The sequence below is a fragment of the Antechinus flavipes genome, chromosome 2 (genome assembly GCF_016432865.1).
Source record: "Antechinus flavipes isolate AdamAnt ecotype Samford, QLD, Australia chromosome 2, AdamAnt_v2, whole genome shotgun sequence".
Lineage (NCBI taxonomy): Eukaryota > Metazoa > Chordata > Mammalia > Dasyuromorphia > Dasyuridae > Antechinus > Antechinus flavipes.
In genome coordinates this window covers 20,362,451-20,385,581 of record NC_067399.1, presented here as the reverse complement: position 1 = coordinate 20,385,581, position 23,131 = coordinate 20,362,451, and the positions used below count along the sequence as shown (strand labels likewise).

Sequence of the window (23,131 nt, the reverse complement as noted above, 5' to 3'; positions counted from 1 at the left end):
GTGTGCTCAGCCCCACGCCTTGGGGGAGCTTGCCCCGTGCTCCGCGGCCTCTGGGTCGGTCCGCATTTCATTTGTGGCCATTTACGGGCCGACCCCCTTCTCTCCCCGCGCTGAGTATGAGTCCCTCGGAGAGGGGCCTGATTGTGTCGGCTGCACTCGGGTCATGGCCTGGCATACGGCGGGCGCTTAATAGATGCTTGCGGACAGATCTCCGGAGAGTTGCTTAGCCAAGGATAGTGACTGACCTTTCCCTTCTCCGGCTCATTTTACAGAAGGAGAAACTGAGATAACTTGGGCCGGGCCCCGAGCTGGATTGGAGCTCAGGAAGATGAGTCCTGCCCACTTCCACCTTGTACTTCCCCCACTTAACTCACTTTTACCCTAGCAGCTTTTCCACATCTTTTCATACGTTTGGCACAGGGCTCCATCTTTTAGATCTTACTGAAAAGAACAGACCATTTGCAGAGGCCGCCTCTCATCCCCTCTGGGACCACGTGGCCCGGATGCCTTCTGCCCTCACTTGAAGGGTGACCATTCTCCTTGCATAAGCAATCCCTTCCATCTTGTCTAAAAGATCACTGTCTGTCCTCTTCCACTCATTAATCTTCACCCCTTTGCTGTTAACTGGCTGCTACCTTACTGCCTGGATCTCCTCCATCCTGACAAATAAAGACAAAACTCACTCCTAGAAATCGCCCCATACGTCCTTTGTGTAAACCTTGAGAAGGCCGTCTTCCCTCTTTCCCCCTCTTGTTAACTCTACAGTCTGGCTTCTTACCGAATTCAGCTGAAACTGCCACTCAAGTTGCTAATGACCTCTTCAAGGTCAAATCTAAGAGGTCACTTCTCTGCCCCCTCTTCTGTATATTTCTCCCCAGGTTTCTGGGATAACTGAAGTCTCCTTCTGTCTGTCTGATCCATGCTTGGCTCTTCTTTGGATGTTTGACCATTTCATGTCCCACCTCCAGGCTCTCCTGATAATATTGTCCTTGGTCATCTCATCAAATCTCATGGATTTAATTAATTTAACTTAATTATCTCTGCTGATGATTCTCAAATCTACTTTTCCTTAACCTCACAGCTGACCTCCAGTCTCATGTCTCAAGTAATAAGTCACTTGCTTCTTACATATCTCAAAATGTCTTCTAGACTTCTTAAACTCAAAAGCCAAAACTATTATCTTTTTTTCTGACGATAACTCCTCTTTTAAAATACCGTTATTCAGATGGGAAACCTGAAGCTCATTGTGATGAGATGGCTTGCCCCAAGGTCATACAACTTAATTGGGCTAGACTTGAATTCAGGTATTTTATAGTTGTTTTTTAAACTGTGTCCCATTGTCTTTAAGCAGAGAAGATATTGTGATTGTTAATAAATGCTACAAAATCAAAGAATGAAATGCATTTATTAAAGGGTTCTATGTGCCCAACACGGGGCTTAGAGCTGGGAATACAAAAGAGCGGACTGTCCTACATTCTGACAAGGAGAAATCTCACTAATACGGAGTGGTGGCCAGGTTAAGAGACTTTAGTTTGGAAAGATATATAGTGAATAGAGCATTATGGGGGCAGTTTGATATCCTTTTTTCAGTAGCCACGTTTCATAACAGCTGGAAAGAATTGGACGCCTATGTAAGGAGGAAGCCTTCAAGAAGATGGCTGGGGATTAAAGTGGAGCTGGGCCTGGTCTCCTTTAGGGAGCCATGTGAGGTGCTGACCAAGAGCTTGAGGCTTGCCGCAGGGAGAGTCCCATGTGGTCAAAATGACCCTAGAAATTGCCCCAGGACACTAGAGGCTTGAGCAGGGTCTCAGAGGATGGGGGATTCAGACCAGTGTCTAGTGCTGAGAAGGAAGGAGATCTAGGTATGGATGGAAGAGGCAGAGTCTGAAGCGTCCCTAGATATTTCATGGCTCTGTGAAGGCAGGATAGGGGCAGGTGGAGGCTATGGGCGCTGCTCAGGTAGGCCTGTCACCCTCTTACATATCCAGCGGTAAGGTTTGTCACAGAGCATGTCATTCCACTTCACCTCAATGTGGACACAGTCCTCACTCAGGCCCTTCCCATACTGCCAGTTGTCCGGCTGGTTGTTATTCCAAAACCTGTTGAGAAGAACAGCCCCAGGCCATGAGTAATCTGTATGTCCTTGTGGACACTTTTCCTACAGTGGATCAAGCTGGGCTGCTGAGCTCAAAACCAGGAAGACCTGGGGCCGAATCCCAAACTGATCATTACTATGAGACCCTGGCCAAGTCACTTTATCTCTGAGCCCATTGCCTCACTGTTTTGGTGACGCACACATTGAGGCTAAACAAATGCCGATGATTAACTATAATAGAGCCTGTTAGAAAGACAGCTGGTGTGAGGGGGAAGTTACTGCCCTGAATACTGCTCTCCCTTTAGCCTCTGCCTGACCTTCCTCTGTCTCTTCATCTGTATAACAAGAGGAGTAGGAGCAGGTGACCTTTCAGGTCCTTTCCCACTTTGGCCCTCTTTTAAGAATGTCTCAAGAGTTTCCCAACAAAATACTATTTGAGGTTTGAGGAAGGTCAGTTATGACTGTGGATTGGGAGGAAGCTTCATGAAGAGTTGGGCAACAAGGGGAAGAGGTTGCAGCAGGCCTTTGCAGCAGGCCTCAGTTGCCTACACTGTAGAATAAAGAGGTTGGACCAGATAATCCTTCAAGTGCCTTCTAGCTCAAAATTTGACATGATAACTGATAGAAAAGTTTCTGCACTTTATAGAAAGAGAACAGCAGTCCAGGGTTAGAAACAACTCCCTGTCCTGAAGTGGTTCTGCTGAAACCCTCAATCCTTCCTGTCCAACCAGCATTTTGAAGGCTGCCTTCTGGAAGACTGAGTCCTGGAGAGGATCCAGAGCTACTCCCCAGTGACAGCATTTATCAGTGAATTGCTGTCCAAAGGGCCTTCACTGTTGGGCAGCTAGAGAGGCCAACCACGCCAGTACATTGCCAAGAAGACCCCTCCAATGGGGTCAGGATGAGTTGGGCATGATGGAGCAACAAAGGGCCTTCACCTTCTAGGCACAAGGCCAGGCCTTTCTCTCTCTGCCTTAGTACATATTCATATTGTGTTGTATGTGCTTTGTTTCTGTTCAAGTGTTTACATGTGTTCTCTTCCTCTAGAACATCAACTCCTCAAGGGCAGGAACTTTCATTTCTGTCCTTGCATCTACATTGCTTAGCACAGTGTCCAACATATTGTTGCTGTTCAATCGTGTCTCATTGTGACCCCTTGGACCACACTGTCCATGGAGTTTTCTTGGTAAAGATACCGGAGTAGCTTGCCATTTTCTTCTGCTCATTTTATAGATGAGCAAACTGGGGCAAAGAGACTGGAATGAGTTGGACAGGGTCCCACAGCCAATGTCTGATTTGGATTTGAACTCAGGTTTTCTTAACCCCAGACCTAGCTCTCTTATCTACTGAGCCACCTACCTGTCTCCTAGTAGACACTTAATATGTGCCATCATGTAGTAGGCACTTAATAAATGCTTCTTAATAAAGACTTCTTGTCCAAACCTGTGTTGATCTAGATAGCCTCTCTCTCTTCCAACTCTGGGATTTAGATCTCCCTGACCTGGCTTTGGGATGGAAAAACTGGGAAGCTCTGGAGCAGGGAAAGTCATCTCACTTACACTTTGTTCTCATTATACGGAGTCCCATCCACCCAGTGCCAGGTTCCTTCAGTGTCTTTGTCAGTCAGCCCAATCCAATGATATACTCCATTTGTCCTCTTACTCAGAAATTCCTACAGAGGAGAATTAGCAGAGAACGGGATTGTCATGGGCATATGTGTCTAATGGGTGAGATTTTCCATTGCCCAAGAGTAGCCTCTAAAGACAAAAGGAGGAAATGTCTGTTCATCTATTCATTCTTCTCACTCTCCCACCTTCCCTCTGCACTTCCCACCTTTCTGTCTCTGTCTCTGTCAATCTTTCTTGCTTCTTTGCTCTTTTTCCAGTTCCCTCCCATGATACTTTCCTGATTTCCCCTTCACTCCTAGAACTCAAGCTCTATTCACACTTGCCCATTTCATCTTGGGCTAAGCTGATTACAGAACTTGGTTCTCTATAATTTGTTCCTCTGAGTGACTGCCCATGCACAGACAATATGCCCCTCTTCCAAAAATCCTTTAGGTCCTTTAGAGCATGAAAAGGAGAAATGCCATTATGAATTCTGTTGCTTGTGATTACATAGTGAATAGTAATACTTTGTCTTTCATAAGATAATGACATAACATGCCCAAGCCATGGCAGCGCTATTAGGATCATAAATTCACTTGAGCCCCCAAAATATTAAGCTCTCGCGATACTAGGATAATCAAACCCTAGGATCAAACAGTTATGGCTCTCAAGGAGTGAATAAATTTGGCACAAAAACAATTGAAGGACAGCATGAATTAGGACCTGAGATGTCTCTGTCCTTGGTACTGACTGCTCAGGTACCTGGAATGCTCTCCCTCTCCTCTGGATTTAAGATGCCTTGCTCTTTTCCAGGTTAACCTTAGCATCTAATTCATTTGAAGTGGGGGAAAACATTTGACATTTTATCATCGGTCTTTTTCTCTCTCACTAAAATCACTCTGTTTTACCTAGATATGTATTATTTCCCCCAACTTAATGTAAGCTCCTCAAGGTCAGGGACCATTTTGCTTTTAATTTTGTATTCTAAGGGCCTTGGATTTTGGAAACATTACATGTTTCTGATTAATTGATTCCTTTACCTCATTTGAGTGAGTCTTGTCTCCCTACTTTGACTGTCACCATATTTCCTAAGGCACAAGTGGTTGTCCATCCTGTTTCTTACCCTCTTCCCCTCCCCTCCAATCCCTATTCTGTCACCATTATTCTTTAGGGTCCTTGGCGAGAACACAGACCTGTTCGTCATCTGAGGTCACGGAGGCCAGATGAGAATTGTGGGCCACACAGAACTCCTCAGCCTCATCCCAAGTCTTTTGGGTCTCTGAAAAGTAGTATGCCTTCCCCTTGTAGAAGTACCAGCCTTGGATGATTAGTTGCAGAAGAGAATCTAGGAGCGGAAGGATCAGGATAATAAAGGGAATTAGGAACTTCTGAAAAGGCATAAACTGGCTTTGCCACCCTCCCTGAGGGCTGACATCCTAGGCAGCCTCACGATTGGCCGGGTGGAGCCGTGGTGAGATAAGGGGCTAAATCTCAAACATTTTCTAAGGGACTTTTGAATCTGTGTCCTTACTTGTTTCTCAGCACTGGGGAGGTCAACAGGGCTGGAATTTGTGTCTTGTAGGTAAGGAAACTGAGTAAGGTAAGAAAGATTGTGATCTGCCCAAGATCCAAGCTAGTTAGGCCTGGAACCTGAGTCTCTGAACTCTGTCCACCTGCTATAACTATTGATGGGATGCTTTTTTCCATGACAAAAATGTGGCTTATGATTCATGGCTGAGTGTGTTGGCCATTTCTCTGTAGGATGAGCTACCTCCCAAAGACATTTGAGTTTAACCCAAAGGGATGAATCTTTAATGGCAGAATAGCAGATCTGGCCTCAGGTTCCTAATCTGTGCAGCAAAGGAGAGAATGATCTCAGAGAAGGTCCCTGTTATCTCTAAATCCTATGCCCAGAAGCATGGGCCCTCAGAAGCCCTCTGTGATAAAAGCCGTTGTCACTGTTACTCACTCTGATGGCTTTGCTGCTGCTGTTGTGCTGTGAGATTCTCCAGTTGCTGTCTTAAGCCTTGGACTTCATCTTTTAGGCTACTGGTGTTTACCAGGCTTTCCATTATCTTCTGTATTTCTCCATTTGCTTTCTCCAAACCACTACTTAACCTCTGGGCCTCAGAATGGAAAGCATTTGTGTTTTCCAAAGATTCCTTTAATTTTTTTATTTCATCACTGGCACTCTTCAGATTGCTGTTTGCCATCTGGGTCTGAACATTGGCATTTTCCAGCCCCCTTTTTAATATTTGGACCTCATCACTGGCATTCTTTAGATTGCTGTTTGCCCTTTGGCTCTCAGAACTGACATTTTGGAGATCTTTTTTTAACATCTGGATCTCAGCATTGACATTTCCCAAACGAGAACTCATCATCTGGGCTTGAGGACGAGCCGTCTCCAAAATTTCAGTCAGCGTCTGGATGGAAGTCTGAATGTCTGTTACCTTGCTGAGCATTTGGGGATCTGGAGGAAGTGGGAAAAGATCATGAGGTTGGAAAAAGGGACACCGCTGAGAAGAATCACAATGACCAAGAGAAGTTGGACTCTTCCCCTAGAACCCCAGGCTTCGATAGGCGAGCCTTTATCTCCTCGTGCCCAATATCCAGGTGATCCTACATTACCGGGGTCATTTAAGCCAGGCCACACATGGCGTACAACCCCTCTCCTTTCTTTTCTCACCTTTGTCATTAGAGAGTGGAACATAATGTCTTTGAGGTAAGAAATTGCCTTGCTTGCTTGTGTTTATGTCCCCGGCCCTTAACTCCATGCCCCATACATAGTATATGTTTACTAATGCTTTTTAATTCATTCTTAAGACTCCCAAAGGTGACTTATAAGTGTTGTTGTGACTGAGATACTTTTTCTTTCACCTGGTGATAGTGTACCACATCTTCAAAGCCAATTCTTTTGAAACAGCTGATTGTGTGCTGAACCTGAGCCTCTACAGAAACTACAAATGTCATATAGAGTGCCCAGGACAGGTGTATGAGTAACCCTTGGGCATCTGGGATGGTTTAGGACCCTTTCTATAAATGAAGATGTGCTGTTTTCCTCAGATCCTGAAACTTTGTCCACCCTGTTGGATGGTGTCCACTGAATCACCAGGCTAACAGGCCACACAGACTCAGTTTTCATGCCCATATACTGACCTGATCGGATAATACCTCCAGGGCTTCTGGTGATTTAAAGGTGACTAGAGGTCACTCCTCCTGTTGAATCTCAGTGTGGCAGCTACTCGCCAATTTTGACTCCAATAATGGCCATTGGGTGTTATTGTTGCACAACCCCATGTCTCCAGTTCTTTTCTGCCCGCCCCCAGAGCTTTTCCTTCTATTCCTTTCCTTCTACAGTATATCTGGTATATATGTCTTTTATTATTATTTTCATTTTATCTCATCTATTAAAATATGATCTTGAAAGTAGGGATAATATTTTTGCCTCTATCTCATCAATGCTTAGCATAGGGCATGGAATAACATGCTTGTTGACTAACTGACATTTTGGAGATCTTTTTTTAACATCTGGATCTCAGCATTGACATTTCCCAAACGAGAACTCATCATCTGGGCTTGAGGACGAGCCGTCTCCAAAATTTCAGTCAGCGTCTGGATGGAAGTCTGAATGTCTGTTACCTTGCTGAGCATTTGGGGATCTGGAGGAAGTGGGAAAAGATCATGAGGTTGGAAAAGGGACACCGCTGGGAAGAATCACAACGACCAAGAGAAGTTGGACTCTTCCCCTGGAACCCCAGGCTTCGATAGGCGAGCCTTTATCTCCTCGTGCCCAACATCCAGGTGATCCTACATTACTGGAGTCATTTAAGCCAGGCCACACATGGCATACAATCCCTCTATCTTTTCTCACCTTTGTGAGTGGAACATAATGTCTTTGAGGTAAGAAACTGCTTTGCTTGCTTGTGTTTATGTCCCCAGCCCTTAACCCGACACATAGTATATGTTTACTAATGCTTTTTAATTCATTCTTAAGACTCCCAAAGGTGACTTATAAGTGTTGTTGTGACTGAGATACTTTTTCTTTCACCTGGTGACAGTGTACCACATCTTCAAAGCCAATTGTTTTGAAACAGCTGATTGTGTGCTGAACCTGAGCCTCTACAGAAACTACAAATGTCATATAGAGTGCCTAGGACAGGTGTATGAAGGCATCTGGGATGGTTTAGGACCTTTTCTATAAATGAAGATGTGCTGTTTTCCTCAGATCCTGAAACTTTGTCCATCCTGTTGGATGGTGTCCACTGAATCACCAGGCTAACAGGCCACACAGACGCAGTTTTCATGCCCATATACTGACCTGATCGGATAATACCTCCAGGGCTTCTGGTGATTTAAAGGTGACTAGAGGTCACTCCTCCTGTTGAATCTCAGTGTGGCAGCTACTCGCCAATTTTGACTCCAATAATGGCCATTGGGTGTTATTGTTGCACAACCCCATGTCTCCAGTTCTTTTCTGCCCGCCCCCAGAGCTTTTCCTTCTATTCCTTTCCTTCTACAGTATATCTGGTATATATGTCTTTTATTATTATTTTCATTTTATCTCATCTATTAAAATATGATCTTGAAAGTAGGGATAATATTTTTGCCTCTATCTCATCAATGCTTAGCATAGGGCATGGAATAACATGCTTGTTGACTAAGTTAGATTCTGGAATCTACTACTCTAGAGATCTCAGATTCTGCAAACTTGATATTTACAACATTAGAACCCTAAAAGCTCTGAAATGTGGGAGAGAGTTGGGGGCAAGAGGGGAAAAGAAACAACTGCTCCACTTAAAGAGTTAAGGGTTAATATGGGGACATAGCCTGGCTGCTATAGACATGGGGTAAGCCCACCTGACCTGTGAGACTATATTGGATTTCCTGGTGATGGGCATTATACAAATTTCCTGAGGCACTAGAGTTGGGTCTGGGAACTGGGGACAGCCTTGTTTGCCCATGGGCCCAGAAAACCAGAAAGAAGTCTATCCTGAGGTACATTGGAGGTGGAAAGGAGGTCTGCATTCTAAAAATTAAGGTCAGTGTGAAATATGCTTTGGGACTGCAGGAAAACTTACACACAATGAGGAACATAAGGAAGGAGAACACAGCCAGAAATATCATACTGCCTCTGATTATCTTTGGCTTCCTGAAGAATGAAGGTGCTTCTTTCTTGGAGAACAACCCTGAAAGATAAGATCAATGTCTAAAAGATTTAAATATTTCACATCTAACTGCCATAAAAGTCAGTTTTCTTCTTGGAAAATCCAGCTAAAATATCCCTTTGGCAAGATGGCAGTTAGAAGCCACTCAGTACCTTAATCAGAACCCTTACCTCCTTCTCAACCAAGGACAGATAAAAAATGCTGTAAATAAAGGAATAAAGTGAAAGAGGGGTAAGCCTTCCTACACACACACACACACACACACACACACACTCCAAAAGAGAATAGTTCCTCTCATCCTGTATGTTTGTACTTGGTGATTTACTTCTTGTGTCAATCAGATTGCCTTTATGGCACACGATGTGGGCAGACAATTCTTTGTATTATCAATGCTTAACATAATTCCTGGGCTATAGTAAGTACTCAATAAAAACTTTTTGACTTATTGTTGGCAAAAATAGAGCAAAACATGGAAACAAAAAATTAAGAAAAAAGGAAACCCCCAAGTTGACTAACAAATATTGTAGAGATTTGAACACTTTGAAGACAAGATACCAAAAGGAAATCCAATCAAAAAGCATTTGTTATGTGTCAAGCACTGAATTAAGTGCTGGGAAGACAAAAAAGAGCCAAAACATAAACTGAGTCCTAAAAAAATTACATCTAGCACAAGGTAGTATAATAAACACTAAAAGAAATGAAGATGATAGAGATGAAGGACATTTTACTAAAGAAAAATAGGGTGGCATCCCTAATGAGAGGTCTATTATCAGCAAAAATGGAAGAAGATAAGTCAATAAAAATTGAAATAATTTCATAAAAAGATAACTTTAGATTAAAAATCCATTAACAGAGAAAAACATGACAATGAAATTATAAGGAACCATTGAGTATCAATATGTCAACATTTATATATCTTGCCCTAACAATGTAATTTAAATTTTAAAGGAAAAGATGGAGGCAATTAGGTGGCTCATTGATTAGAGAGCTGAGCCTGGAGGCAAAAAAAAAAAAAAAAAACCTACTTCAAATCTAGTCTCAGATTAACTGTGTGGTTTCTGTTTGTTTTAATTCGCTGGAGGAAAAAATTAGTGAATTATTGCAGTTTCTTTGCCAAAAGAAAACCTCATGGACAGTTTGGTCCATAGTGTCATGAAGAGTTAGAAATGACTGAACAACCACAGAAGGAAAAGATTAATGAATTATAAAAGAAACTAGAGTTTTAAAAATTAATAGATGAATTCAATATAAAATTTCAGCCTGTTCTAATTAAAATGAAAGAAAAGTTACAAAATTATGTAGAATATTGAAAAAATGATTTTAGAAAAATATAATTTATGCAAATGATTAGAGCTTAACTTTAGCAAAGTTGCAGTATATTTAGCTTTTATATATATTAACAATAAAATACAGATAGAATAAAAAGAAATTCTATTTTAAAAGTACTTGTAAGTCTAATTTTCAAGAAACCCTTAGGAACTATAAGGACACAATTATAAACCCCTCTTTATGTAAAAAAAAATGCAGATTTAAACAGTTGGAGAAATATTAATTGCTCTTGAGCTCATGAGTCGATACAATGTATCAACTATTTGTCGATATTTGTGGAACTAAAAAATAAGCAAAACTTAACTAGTGAGACCAAAGGTCAAGAATATTAAAGAACTATGAAAAACAAAAAGGAAAAAGGGGGACCTAATAGTACCAGGCTTCAAATTATGCTACAAAGCTATAATTATCAAAACAATTTGGTCCTGGTTAAGACATAGGTTAATCAATAGAATAGATTAGTTAGGCAATACAGAAGCAGATGAACATAGTAAAATACTGTTTGATAAGCTGACAATCCCAGGGTAAGAACATATTATTTGACAAAAACTATTGTGAAAACTGAAAAACAAGTTAGTAGGGATTAGATATAGACTAATATTATATATCAAGATAAGCTGAAAATAAGTACATGATTTAGACATAAAGGATGACTTCATATGCAGAGTAGAGGCTCATGGAAGAAATCATCTGTCAGATCTATGAACAGAAGAGCAGTTCATAACCAAATGAGAGTTTCCTAGGGCAACAAAATGGACAATTTTTATAATTTAAAATCAAAAGGGGGGCAGCTAGGTGGCGTAGTGGATAAAGTACCAGTCCTGAAATCAGGGGAACCTGAATTCAAATGTGATTTCAGATACTTAACACTTCTTAGCTGTGTGACCCTGAGCAAGTCACTGAATCTCAATTGCCTCAGACAGAATAAAAAAAAAATCAAAAAGGTTTTGCACAAACAAAGCCAATATAGCTAAAATTAGAAGCAAAATATTGGGGAGGGAGCTTTGCAACAAGTTTTTTTGATAAAGGTCTCATTTCATAGATAATGTAGTGAACGAAGTTAAATTTATCAAAATAAGAGCCTTTTTCCAGTTGATAAAAGGTCAAAGGATATGGATAGGTTCTATTTAAAAGAAGAAATTCAAGCTATCAATAGCTATGCGAAAAAGAAATGGTCTAAGTCACAAATAGGGAAATGCAAATTAAAACAATTCTAAGATACCGCTTTACACCAATCAGATCAGATTGCCTAAGTTGACTAAAAGAAAATGACATGCTTAAAGAAACCATGGAGAAATAGAGACTTTGATGCCCTGCTGATGGAGATATAAACTGATCTGAACATTCTAGAAAGCAATTTGGAACTATGCCCCCAAAGCTATTAAATCATGCATGTCTTTTGACCTAATATTAGTTCTATACCCTAAAGAGATCAAAGACAGAGGAAAAAGACTAATGTGTACAAAAATTCCACATAGATAGCATACTCTTATTCTGTAAGAAATGAAGGGAAGGCTTGTGTGAACTGAGGCAAAATGAATGAGCAGAACCAGGAGAACAATTTATAAAATATAAAGATAATCATATTTGGAAGACTTGGGAACTCCAATTAGCACAATGACTAATTTCAATTTTAAAAAATCATGATTAAATATACTATCTACATCTATAAAGCTGATGGACTCGGAGTGAAGACTGAAGCTTTCTTTTTTGGACATGGCTAATGCAAAAATTTGTTTTGCATGATTACATATTTATAATGGATTTTGTTTTTCCTTTGTAATGGATGAGGAGAGGTGGGAGGAGGAGGGAATTTGAATAGAAATAGAATAGAATTAAATAGAAAATAGAAAAAAATGAATAAATTAACAAAACAAATATATAAGACTTTCACACACATATACACATATACACATAGAGAAAAAACATAAATGCTGAAAACTAATAAAGAAAATGTGGCCAAATAATACAGAAATTGATAGAATCCAAAGTAACAAAAATAGTGGAAATCAAAGACTAAATGAAAGCAACAAAAAGCATGTAAAAAACTAAGAATTCCACATTCTAAAATTTTTAAGACTGGCAAGATTTCTGCAATTGTCAGGAACCTTTAAAAGAAGGAATTGGGTTAGGTCTTGGAGGTTAGGAAAAGAAAACCGACTTGGAAACCAAGAGAAAAGACTTAGGATCTGAATGGGATCTTTTAGTGATCTTTACTCCTAACTGGACAGACCAATTATTGTGCCTTAGATGGATACTCTTGGAGTTTTCTTGGGGGGGGGGAGGTATTTATCAAAGACCACAAGACTTATGCTACATTATTATATGGTATTCAGGCTGCTACTGCTGCTGCTGCTGCTGCTGCTGCTACCTTAAACTGAAAAGGGAGATGGAGGCCAAGATGGCAACTGGTACAGCAGATCCTTGTTTCTGAATCCAAAGTCAGTGTGAGAAAATAGTCTCTAGTCAGAAGAGATCTCAAGGAAGTGTTTTATCCATTCTCAATGTTCATCTTCTAGTTCCAGATGGTTGTATATTACACAGTTTTAAGAATTTAATGAAGATAATTCTTAATAGGCTCTGTGTTTTGGGTGAGGATTATGAATAGAGGCTGAAGGAAAAATGGAAATCCTTGCCTTTGAGAAATTTACATTATCACGAATTAGTGTACACACAAATATAGGAAGCAAATGCAAGGTGATGGGGTTGGGCAAGGGGAGATGGTACATACACTATGATATAGCTACTTTGGTTTCCTTGCAGTTCCTCATATATGACACTATTATTTCCAGATTTTTGTACTTCTGACACTATACTTCTGCCCTGTAAATCTCCATGCTTCTCAGATTCTTTGGCTTCCTTCAAGACTTAGCTCAAATCTAACTTTCTTCTTCTGTCTACCAGTGGCTAGTGCTTTACATGCTTTTTGGCTGACAGACTTTAAGGAATAAACCACAGACTGAAGTTTCTGAGTGCCATTCACAAGTGGTCCCTAGGGAGAAAGGTAGGACTGGTCCTCTGGTTCCATATAACCCATTCATCCCCCATCCCTGACTAAATGTACAGACACAAGTCAGTCAATAAGTATGTATTAAGGACTCACTATGTACCAGGAACTGTGTTAGGTGTGAGGGTTAAAGAAAAAGGCAAAAACAGCCCCTACTCTCTAGGAGTATACACTCTAATGGAGGCAACCTATAGATGAATGAATGAATGAATGAAAAATACATCCAGGTTAAACTGAAAATGAAGATTTTAGTAGCCAAGGGAGCTGTAGTGAGATAAGTTGAACTAAGCTTTGTTTAGAAGAGGGTCTGAGGGAAGATGAAATGGAAGGGCAGCTAATGCTGAGGGCAGGGGGTTTGGCAGGCTCACCTCGGGGCCATAGGAAGATACGTTGGCTAAATGCACTGAAATGAGCTTCTTGGTTTTGTTGGCCTTCCATGTCTTCTTCTTGTTCTTCTCTATCCACGTCTTCTTGGTTTATGCTGTTCATTGCTGAGTGCTCTTAATCCTGTTCTTATTGATGGACTCTGTAAGAATCTTTTAATGTTTCCTCCCCATAAACAGAAAACAGAAATAAAGCTGCAACATCCCTTTGGCTTCTATAGGCCTATGACCCTGTGCTGTCTGCAGATGACACTTAACCCTAGATCCATGCTGACTTGTTAGAAACTGCTAGACCGTTAGAAGGATTCCAAGGCCCCCTGGGTTCTCAGTTGTATTATATCATCACTGCTTTCCCATGGACAATGAAATTTCTCTAAATATTTTTATAGAATATTTCCTAATTGTATACGAGTCCTGTAAATAAGTTCCTAATTATTTTATATATTCTATCATTATTTTGAATGGAATTTCTTTTAAAAAAACTCTTTTAGTTAGGTTTTGTTCATTTTAATGGTTTTTAAACTTTTTGTTTTCAATTTTGTTCATCTCTTCTTTGAGTTTCAAAATCTCTACTTTGGTATTTAGTTGAGGTTTTTTGATTTGGTTTTTTCAATTGCTTTTCTAATTTTCTTTTAGTTACCCAATTCACCGATCTGTTTTCTCCCCTTCTCTTTTGTTGTTGGAATTATTTAGAGATAAAAAATTTTCCTAAAGACTACTTTAGCTTTATTACATAAGTCTGGTATATTGACTCATTGTTGTCATTTTTTTTTTCTGGCCCATCAAGCCTTCTGACTTTTTAATCCTCCTCTTCTGTATTATTCTCTGATGTCTCTTCCCTCAAAACTGTTTACTTCTCTCTTCATTCAAGTTTTCCTAGACTGACCTCAACTTATTCCAAAGCATTTCCATTCTTTAGGATAGAGCTGCATGCATTGGTGCCTGAGAGCTGATGAGATCAAGGTCACAGATTCAGATTCTGTAAATGCTTGGTGACATTTCCTAAGAATGGAAGGGGATGCCTTTTCTTTTGGTCAAAGACTCAACATCTAGTCCCAAACACACCCTGGCTCTTCAGCCTAACCCAAATGCATGCTATGGACCAAAGAGAGGAATGGAATATGTGTGAGTTGCTGCTGTCTATCCTCATATGGATCTGTGTTCCTATCAATTCAAGACAATGTGCATCATATTGCACCTCATTTCAGCTTATCCATTCTCTTTGTCTTCATTTCTCTTTAACCATTCACTACAGTGGGTTTGTGACTCTTTTTAATTTCTTCTGATATCACAAGAACACCAGTGGAGTACCCTGACTTTATACCTGTCATCCCTTCCATTCTGACCAGTCATTCTCTTTTTCTTATCCATTTCATTAAGGACATCCTTTACATCTGTTCTTTGTTACATTAGTTACAACCACCATTGTTCTCTTTTAGGATATTCATTTTTAATTCTTCGATATTGTAGCATACCGTGTCTCAAAGAAACAATGTCATCAACAATGATAGGAGAGGAAAAGATTGCTTCCATTGGAAGTTTGGGATCATTAAAAGAGCTTGTTGATTTCCAAAAGGCAATCCAGCTTACTTTCTTTTGTTCCACTCTGGTCCCAAATCATTCTTCATTTTTTTTATTACTTACTCCCTACCTCTCTCTTTGTGCTTCTCCATGCATTATTGAGCATTTTTTTTGCTGCCTATCCTTTAGACATATGTCTGTATATATATTCCTTTGAGTGGTTCTAGATCTCTTCTAGGAGGTGCTGTGATATTATGTGTATAATCAGAATATAATCAGAAAACAATCATTATTATTTAAAAAGCACATATACATGAATCATGGTTAATTTACTAAGAGTAAATCAGATGGATTGTCTTTGTCTATGAAGAAGAGACAATGAACAACCAAGAATAATCTCTGTTGAAATTTAGAAAACTGAGGTTCAAATTCTGGCCTCTTCTATTTACTTACTGGGTGATCTTGAATGAATCACTTTCCCTTTGAGCCTCAGTTTCCTTATCTTTAAAATGAGTATCTTGGACTCAATGATCTTCATGTCCATTTGCAGATGTAAATCTATAATCCTATGACCCAAAACTGTTAGACTTAAGCTGATCATGTCTCAGACCACAGAGGGAGCCCTGAGCCTGAAGAGCAAATAGACACATACTAATGTTCCCTTAGCCGGAGAGAGTCACCTGCTCCCACTCCTTCCTGTTGATTTTCCTTGCCTTAAAGGTATAAAATGGGTTATGATTTTAGGTTTAGTTCTATTCTCCAGATAACCTGAGCATTAAAACCCACAGTAGAGTTCATGAGTCCCCCAGTTCCGCTAAAATGAAGTGGCGCCATGAAGCCCAAGAAAGGTCAGGGGGCAGTTGGAAAAAGGAGAAGTATTGATTCAAGGTTTCCATTTCCCTACTGTCCCTGTTCCTCTTTTCCCCATGGGCCTAGAGAGGCTCCCACACATAGCCTTGCATAGGAAACTTTTGCTGGAAAGTAACTTGCTGTAAAGAAGTGACCTTAAATAGTGTTACCCAGTTGGCAAAATCTGATATCGGATTTGAACTCCTCTTAATGTCCAACACTGACCATTGCTGACCCAGCTGCCCAGCTAAACTTTTCTGCTGACTCTTCCTCATCACAAATGCAACACAGCCCATAAGTCTGTAAGTCCTATCTCTGTAATGAACCCACAGACCAGGGCCATTTCTTCATCATTGCCCCTACCAGTCTCTGCCTGATATCTGGTGGAACAGTACCTGGCACACAACGACTGTCCTATTAATGCTTGTTTCCTGCCTGCCTATCTGCATGGGAAGATAAAAACCACATGGAAGCTGGCTGAATGCTGACACACAGCATCATTTCTTGAAATAGGGTAGAAGTAATGCCTTCTTCTTTAGCCATTTTTGGTGGCTTTCAGATGAACTATGCAGAATTAAGTACTGATTAGACTCTTAGATATTGAAGAAGTCATTGTTATTCCAACCCTGCTGTTCTTTGTCCCCCCTGTCACCAGCCAGAGTGATATGATCATGGACAAGTCACTCACATTTTCTAAGCCTCAGTTTTCTTATTTGTAAAATGCTACTTCTCAAACAATAAAATTTTATTGTGTCCTATGATATTGGGTATACAAAGTCAAAAATGAAAGTCTCGATTTTTTGGCAGCATTGGAGCCTTATGCAAATGTGAGTTATTATTGTCTGCACTGAAATATTCTCTAGCTTTTATGCTAATGTCCTGTTGAGAGATAAGAGATTTTTGCCTCAGGATTTTGATATTTATAGCTTGTAGATGGAACAGGGATGTGTGAGGTATTCGGGAGTGCTAGCAACTGTGATGTGTAGGTCTGTTAAGCCCTTTTCAAGGCTAATTATCCACTTTTCTACCCCCAATTATCATGTATACCTCCAAGAAGCTATAGCATGTGCAGTGTCCACAATCCTATAAACTGTCTCAGCAGATGGATTAAACCAGGTTGAGAGTACTCAACAATTCTCAAACCCATTTAGTGAGTTACACAGATGTCTACCCCAAGATTTCCCCTGATTGAATGAGTGAAAGAGAACAATTTTTGTTCCAGTATCCATAGAGGGTGTTTACAACTTGGTCAGACATTGAGATGCAACAGTCATCCTCTGATTCTGGACCATCACTAATCTTTTTTACTTTTATCTTGCCACTAGATTTCAATAACTCTGAAAGAAAGAGTGATACTCATGGCTTTGTGCAACACTGCTTAACTTAAATCTTATTCATGAAGGAGTCAAGACATCATCCCATGATGTCATTGGTTCCCTTTGGAAATGAAGGACAAATGGCAATAAAAATGGAACAACAGCTAGGATATTTCTCAGAGTCATTCCAGAGACTTAGTTGGTTAACAGCAAAGACCACAATTTAGTTTGTCTGGCATAGGACTCCTTTTGTCCCTACTCTTTTATCTTGAATTTACTCTCAAAGTAACTTACTTACAACTTATCCCTTAGAGGGACAATTAACACTCAGGTTTCTAGCTACTATTGTAGTTCGTAAAGGTGTATCATTTTTGTTTGAAGATTTAGTTGGGCCATCATTATCTCTATCTATCTCTGTGGCTCTCTGTCTCTGTCTCTCTTTCTCTATCTTTCTCTTTCTCTCTCTGTCTGTAAATGAGCTACAGAAGGAAATATAATAAAACTATCATAGTAAGGGATCTCAAGTTTCCTCTCAGAACTAACAAGAAAGAACTTAAGGAGATAATTTTATTTATCTTAGAAATCTTGGATATGATAGACCTCTGGAGAAAGTAAAATGGAAATAAAAAGGAATTGAATTCATTCTTCATTTTTTCATCACCAGTTAAGATGAAATTAAAGCAAGTATTAGGTACTATTTTGCCCAATCATACGCCAATAAATCTGACAATCTACAGGAAATAGATGAATATTTACTGCTCAGATTAACAGAACAGGAAGGTGAATATTTAAATAATCCCATCTCTTGAAAAAGAATCAATAAAAACTTATATCTACCTGGATGAATATTGATGGGAAGCACCTTTGCGAACTACAATAGTAGCTAGAAACCTGAGTGTTAATTGTCCCTCTAAGGGATAAGGTGTAAGTAACTTACTTTGAGAGTAAATTCAAGATAAAAGAGTAGGGACAAAAGGAGTCCTATGCCAGACAAACTAAATTGTGATCTTTGCTGTTAACCAACTAAGTCTCTGGAATGACTCTGAGAATTAATAGGGATAAGTATAAATTCTTATGCTTGGGTTCACAAAATCAATTTACTAAGCCACAGTATTGGGGAGGTGTTCCCTTTGGTCTCCAGGAGACCATGTCATTTTATTTATTTATTATTATTTATTTATCCATGTCAGATATAAATTAAATGCTCAACAAATATCTAGTGAGTGAATGAATATTGTTTCTGGGAGGAAAATGGAAAAGGTACCCCTTCCTACATATCATGAGATCTCCATCTTCTGAAACACACACACACACACACACACACACACACACACACCATAACCCATAATCAGTCTTCAAACAAATATGATACCAGACAAAGAAGCTTAGAAAAGATAATGGTTTATTCTGGTTGCCTGGTGTTTTATACCAGGCAGCCCTCAAAGAAATGTAAATGGAGGAAGGAGATATTCCCTATAGGAAAGGGAAGGGGCTGAAGGGCAATTACAAAAGGAAGATACATATTAGGACAGAGAGCCTAGAGCCAGATTCCTCAGAGGTCAAGGTTTGATCCCACGAATGCAGAATTCCAACTCCTTTCCCTGTCTTGTAATCTTTAGGATTTGAACTTGCAGATGTAGAAGTTTTTGTTGCTACATAGTTGATCTTTCCAGTTTTTGAATCCTAAGAAAAGACATGATTCATCATGCTGAGAAGCAGGTATACTGGAATTTGTGGTTCCACGGCCTAGTAATCTTAACCCCCAGCCCTGGGATTCAAAGCATTCCCAGACCCCCAAAGTACTAGCAAACTTAAAGCTGCTTAGAGGTTTGTGGTTACTAGAAACAAGGAGAAGAAAGGAAGGGAAACAAAAGTATCTCCCCTTAATATGGGTGAAGTGGATACTTCTAATCCCCAATGTGTTAGTTAGCAAATACACAGAGTTTCTTTGTAATTTTTTTTGTCTCACCTGTTTCTGGTGTCAAGGTCGCACAGTATCCAGGACTGGTATTGCTTGGGGCTTTTGTAGCCCAGGCCTGGTAGGTGAACAGGGCATTGCTGCTCCATTTCCAACGCCGGGTCTGTAGGGGGAAGGCAGTGATTAGAGAACCCCTCCAAACATACACAATCTTTCCTCACTCTCCTCAAAATTCCCCACATTTGTTTTCCCACTCAGTGTTTCCAGATCCCATCTCCCTCTTAGAATTTCAAATAATCCAATCAGCTAGTCCTTAAAATCCTAGATACAAGGACCTGACGTATAATATGGAAGTCAGATTAGCCTTGTTGCTCTTGATCAAAGTTTGAAGCAATGGGGGTACATTGCAAAGAGAATTTAATCTTGATGTAAAAAAGGCTTCCTGACAATTAGACTTGTTTAAATCCTAATGGCTCATGTTGGAGATGATCGGTTCCCTTTCTCCATCAAAATTCCTTGTATCACAAATGCCTCCCCTTGACCCTAACTCTCTGTATTTGCTAATTAACACATTGGGGATTAGAAGTATCCACTTCACTCATATTGAGGGGAGATACTTTTGTTTTCCTTCCTCTCTCCTTGTCTTTTCTAGAAGACTTGGTACACTTGAATTTAATATGGGGGGAAGTAATTCTATTTGGTGCAAAGACTGGACTAACTGGTCTTAGAAGAGCTTTCAAATTCTCTGCAGGATCTAATAAAAAGCCCATCTCCTCTAGGAAGCCTTCCCTAACTTCCCCCATACTGATGGGTCCCCACTCTGATCATCTACAGCCCAGACAGTCCTGGTCAGCCAATGGAGTCTTAGGCTAGCCTCTGTCTAGTGTTTCAGATATTACTCTCTCAAGTCACAGTGAGAAAGAGAGGGTGTTAACTGCTCAGCAACACATTAGCTCCTCATCATCTGGAATTATAATCTATGATCTGGAGAAGGGGGAGAAATCAACTCCTTATCCTTTATATCAGCAGAGAAAATATTACATTACTAGCCTCAAATCTCTTCCCTATAGCTTAGAAAATATAACAGATGATGAGGTATTAATATGTTTCTAAGGGGTTAACATGTTCTTCTTTACCAACTATGAACATTTCTCCCTTATCTATCATTTGTTTGGTTCTCTAAAAAAAAAGTGAGGTGATTTTATGTTTTATTTCCATTAGGATGGAGACCATGACCTCCAATAATGTGAATAGCCATGATGAGAAGAAATAGGAGTTTGAATGAGGTATGGGGCATGTGTGTGAAATAAATTGAGTTTGGATAGCTTGATTCTGACTAGAGACACCTGGATGGAGTCATAAAAGCTAGATACCACTGGAAATGGTCTTCCTTAGCCCCCTCACCTCCTTCCAATTCCCTTTTCCTAAAGCTCCAAAGGAGAAGAGGATGATGTTTTCTGAGCAGGCCCCCATCCCCTTCTCTAATAATCTGGGCAGGCAAAAGGACTAGCAGAGTCTGCAGGACAAACCTTGTTAGGGTCATAGAGACCAATCCAGATGCCACACCGGCTGCCTCCGCTCTCAGCCACTAGAGAGGCCACAAAGGAAGCTTCTGCCTCATTCATCAGGGAAACCAGATGGCCTGAAGTCTGGCTCTGGCAGTTCACCTTAGGGGAAGAGAGAAGAGAGTTTTCCTCATATAAGGTGAAGAATAGGAGACAAGACAGAGATCACATCTTCAGGGAACTAGAGGAGAGTGTGGGACCTTCCTAGAGACAGAGGAAGGGTTAAATGTCCATGACTAAGACTCAAGGGGCACTGTGATAAAAGAGAAAAAACGGATATCCCCATCCCTGCTTGGGAACCTTCCCCAACCAACCTCTGCAGCATCCCAGGTCTCTAACATACTGAACAAGCCATAGCAGTAAGAACCAAATGCTTTGGACCCTTCAGGACAGGCCCGCCGAAAAGAGGCAGCAGCAGCACCAGCAGCAGCAGCAGTAGAGGCAGTCTCACCTGAAAGAGGGATGAGAAGGGACTAGAGAGCAGAGATCTGGAGCTACTGCCCTCTGGGATTCCTGAATGTCCCTCTCCTCCTTGCTTCTTCTTCCCCTTCTTCCTTTTTCCCCATGAGTCTGTTCTCCCTCTCTCTACATAACCATGAGGCTGTCCCCAAGCACATCCCAAGTCAGGGAGGAAGGACAAGAAGCACTCACCACATTCCAGGCCTACGAGCAGCAGGCAGACCAGGAGCAGCTTGGAGAAACTGGGGGCCATTATCTGGGGCAGCATGGTCTCAGTCTGAAGGGACAGAAAGCCCAGACTCTAAGGTACAGAACACCTTGACCCAGAGCAGATCTCAGAGATGGGATCGGGAAAGGGGAGACAAAAGATCTTCTGTGCTCGCTTTCTTCCGCCCTCCAGACCTGGGGGCAGATTCTTGTGACATCTCCCCCCCTTCCTCAGATCTATGGGAAACTGGGGCCTCTGGGAATAGCAGACAAGCTGATGGTTGCCTGGCGTAGCACTCCATCCCACTTTCAGGATGACCATCTGCCAGCCCTTCTCCCAAAGGCAGCACCCCCCACCCCAAGATTTATGCTCCTCCATTCAGAGGAAGCAGAGTCTCTGGAATCCCAGGTCATCCTTGTTCTTCAGATCCTCCACTTACCTGTGTGACAGGGCTGAGGGATGGTGTGTCTGAGCAGCCTGTGACAGGACCTTTATAGGTTGGATTCAGGGGGAGGTGACACGGGCAGGAATGAAAAATAGCTAATAAGGAGCTGAGAAATGTGGGAGGAGGCGGAAAATTCATATGGGGTCAGAGTGCATATGCTGATGAGCAATATTCCTGGCATCTATCTGAAGTCTCCCAAGTAGCAGATACATACTGGCAACAGCCTCTTCATAAGACGCGGGGACAAAGGTTTGTCCTGGGAGGGGCACAGGGTGAGTCCCTTTTCTGAAGGTCTCCTGCTGCCCATTCCTATAATGCTGGAAATAGATCCAAGGGCAAATCACCTTTCACAAATTTCTTAATTGGGATTGAGAGGGAAGTGTGATAGAATCCTAAAAGAGCAGAGAAACACTGCTTGGGAGCCAGGCTAATGGAAGGAAGGTCCAAAGGTCCAAAGGTGAGTCCATATTCTTTCTGTATATTCATTCCTGGAATCATGTAGCCCTGGAAGAAAAGGGCAGAGAAAAGCATCTAACTGTTCCCAAGTGACCTAGTACACATTTTAATTTAAAGTTTTCTTATACATTTCATGTTTCTTGACATCTTTGTTTCTCATTTCTCCCCCCTTACATACCTTTTTTTTTTTTTAAAGAATAAAGAAAATATAACCCTTGTCCCAAAGGCCAGTGGTATGAGACTCTTTCCTCATGGATGGAGATGAATGATCTGCCCTGTGGAAAGACTGGGAGTTGAGGAGAGTTCTGAAGTTCTCTTTGCATCTTCTAGTGCTCTCTTGAAACCTTGCATTTCTCAAGGGGCTTCTGACTTCCAGCCCTGACAGGAAAGGTAGAGGAGGTCAACCCTTTCAGATTACTGAAGGAAAAGACTCTTGGAAGATATGAGAGGAAGCAGCACTCTCCATCAATTAAAGGTGAACCAAAATAGAAACTGTCAGATAACATTTTTGATGGTCCACATCCATAGGCCCCCACTCCTGCAAAAAGGAAATTGCCTTTTTCTCAACTCCTTTTTGGGGCCAAGCCCATTTATTTATTTATTTATTTATTTATTTATTTATTTATTTATTTTGTGGCTTTTTATTTACAAGTTATATGCATGGGTAGTTTTTCATCATTGACAGTTGCAAAACCTTTTGTTCCAACTTTTCCCCTCCTTCCCCCATCCCTTTCCCCAGATGGCAGGTTGACCAATACATGTTAAATATGTTAAAGAATAAGTTAAATACAATATATGTGTACATGTC

General features: G+C 40.8%; 2 protein-coding genes across 2 annotated transcripts; both read right to left on the bottom strand.

The window, feature by feature from the left end:
• Positions 1 to 1,386: 1,386 nt before the first annotated feature.
• On the bottom strand, positions 1,387 to 13,771 carry LOC127547365 (C-type lectin domain family 4 member F-like). Its single transcript, XM_051974247.1, has 6 exons — positions 13,572 to 13,771; positions 8,781 to 8,888; positions 5,672 to 6,172; positions 4,896 to 5,047; positions 3,655 to 3,767; positions 1,387 to 2,099 (listed from the first exon to the last, which is right to left on the bottom strand). Exons 1-6 carry the CDS (start codon positions 13,690 to 13,692, stop codon positions 1,943 to 1,945), a joined length of 1,152 nt encoding a protein of 383 aa, XP_051830207.1. The 5' UTR covers positions 13,693 to 13,771; the 3' UTR covers positions 1,387 to 1,942.
• A 4,886-nt stretch (positions 13,772 to 18,657) lies between these two features.
• On the bottom strand, positions 18,658 to 22,020 carry LOC127547364 (lithostathine-1-alpha-like). Its single transcript, XM_051974246.1, has 6 exons — positions 21,862 to 22,020; positions 21,407 to 21,491; positions 21,070 to 21,206; positions 20,720 to 20,857; positions 19,242 to 19,353; positions 18,658 to 18,955 (listed from the first exon to the last, which is right to left on the bottom strand). The coding sequence occupies exons 1-6, from the start codon at positions 22,003 to 22,005 to the stop codon at positions 18,888 to 18,890; spliced, it is 684 nt and encodes a 227-aa protein (XP_051830206.1). The 5' UTR covers positions 22,006 to 22,020; the 3' UTR covers positions 18,658 to 18,887.
• Between the last annotated feature and the right edge of the window lie 1,111 nt (positions 22,021 to 23,131).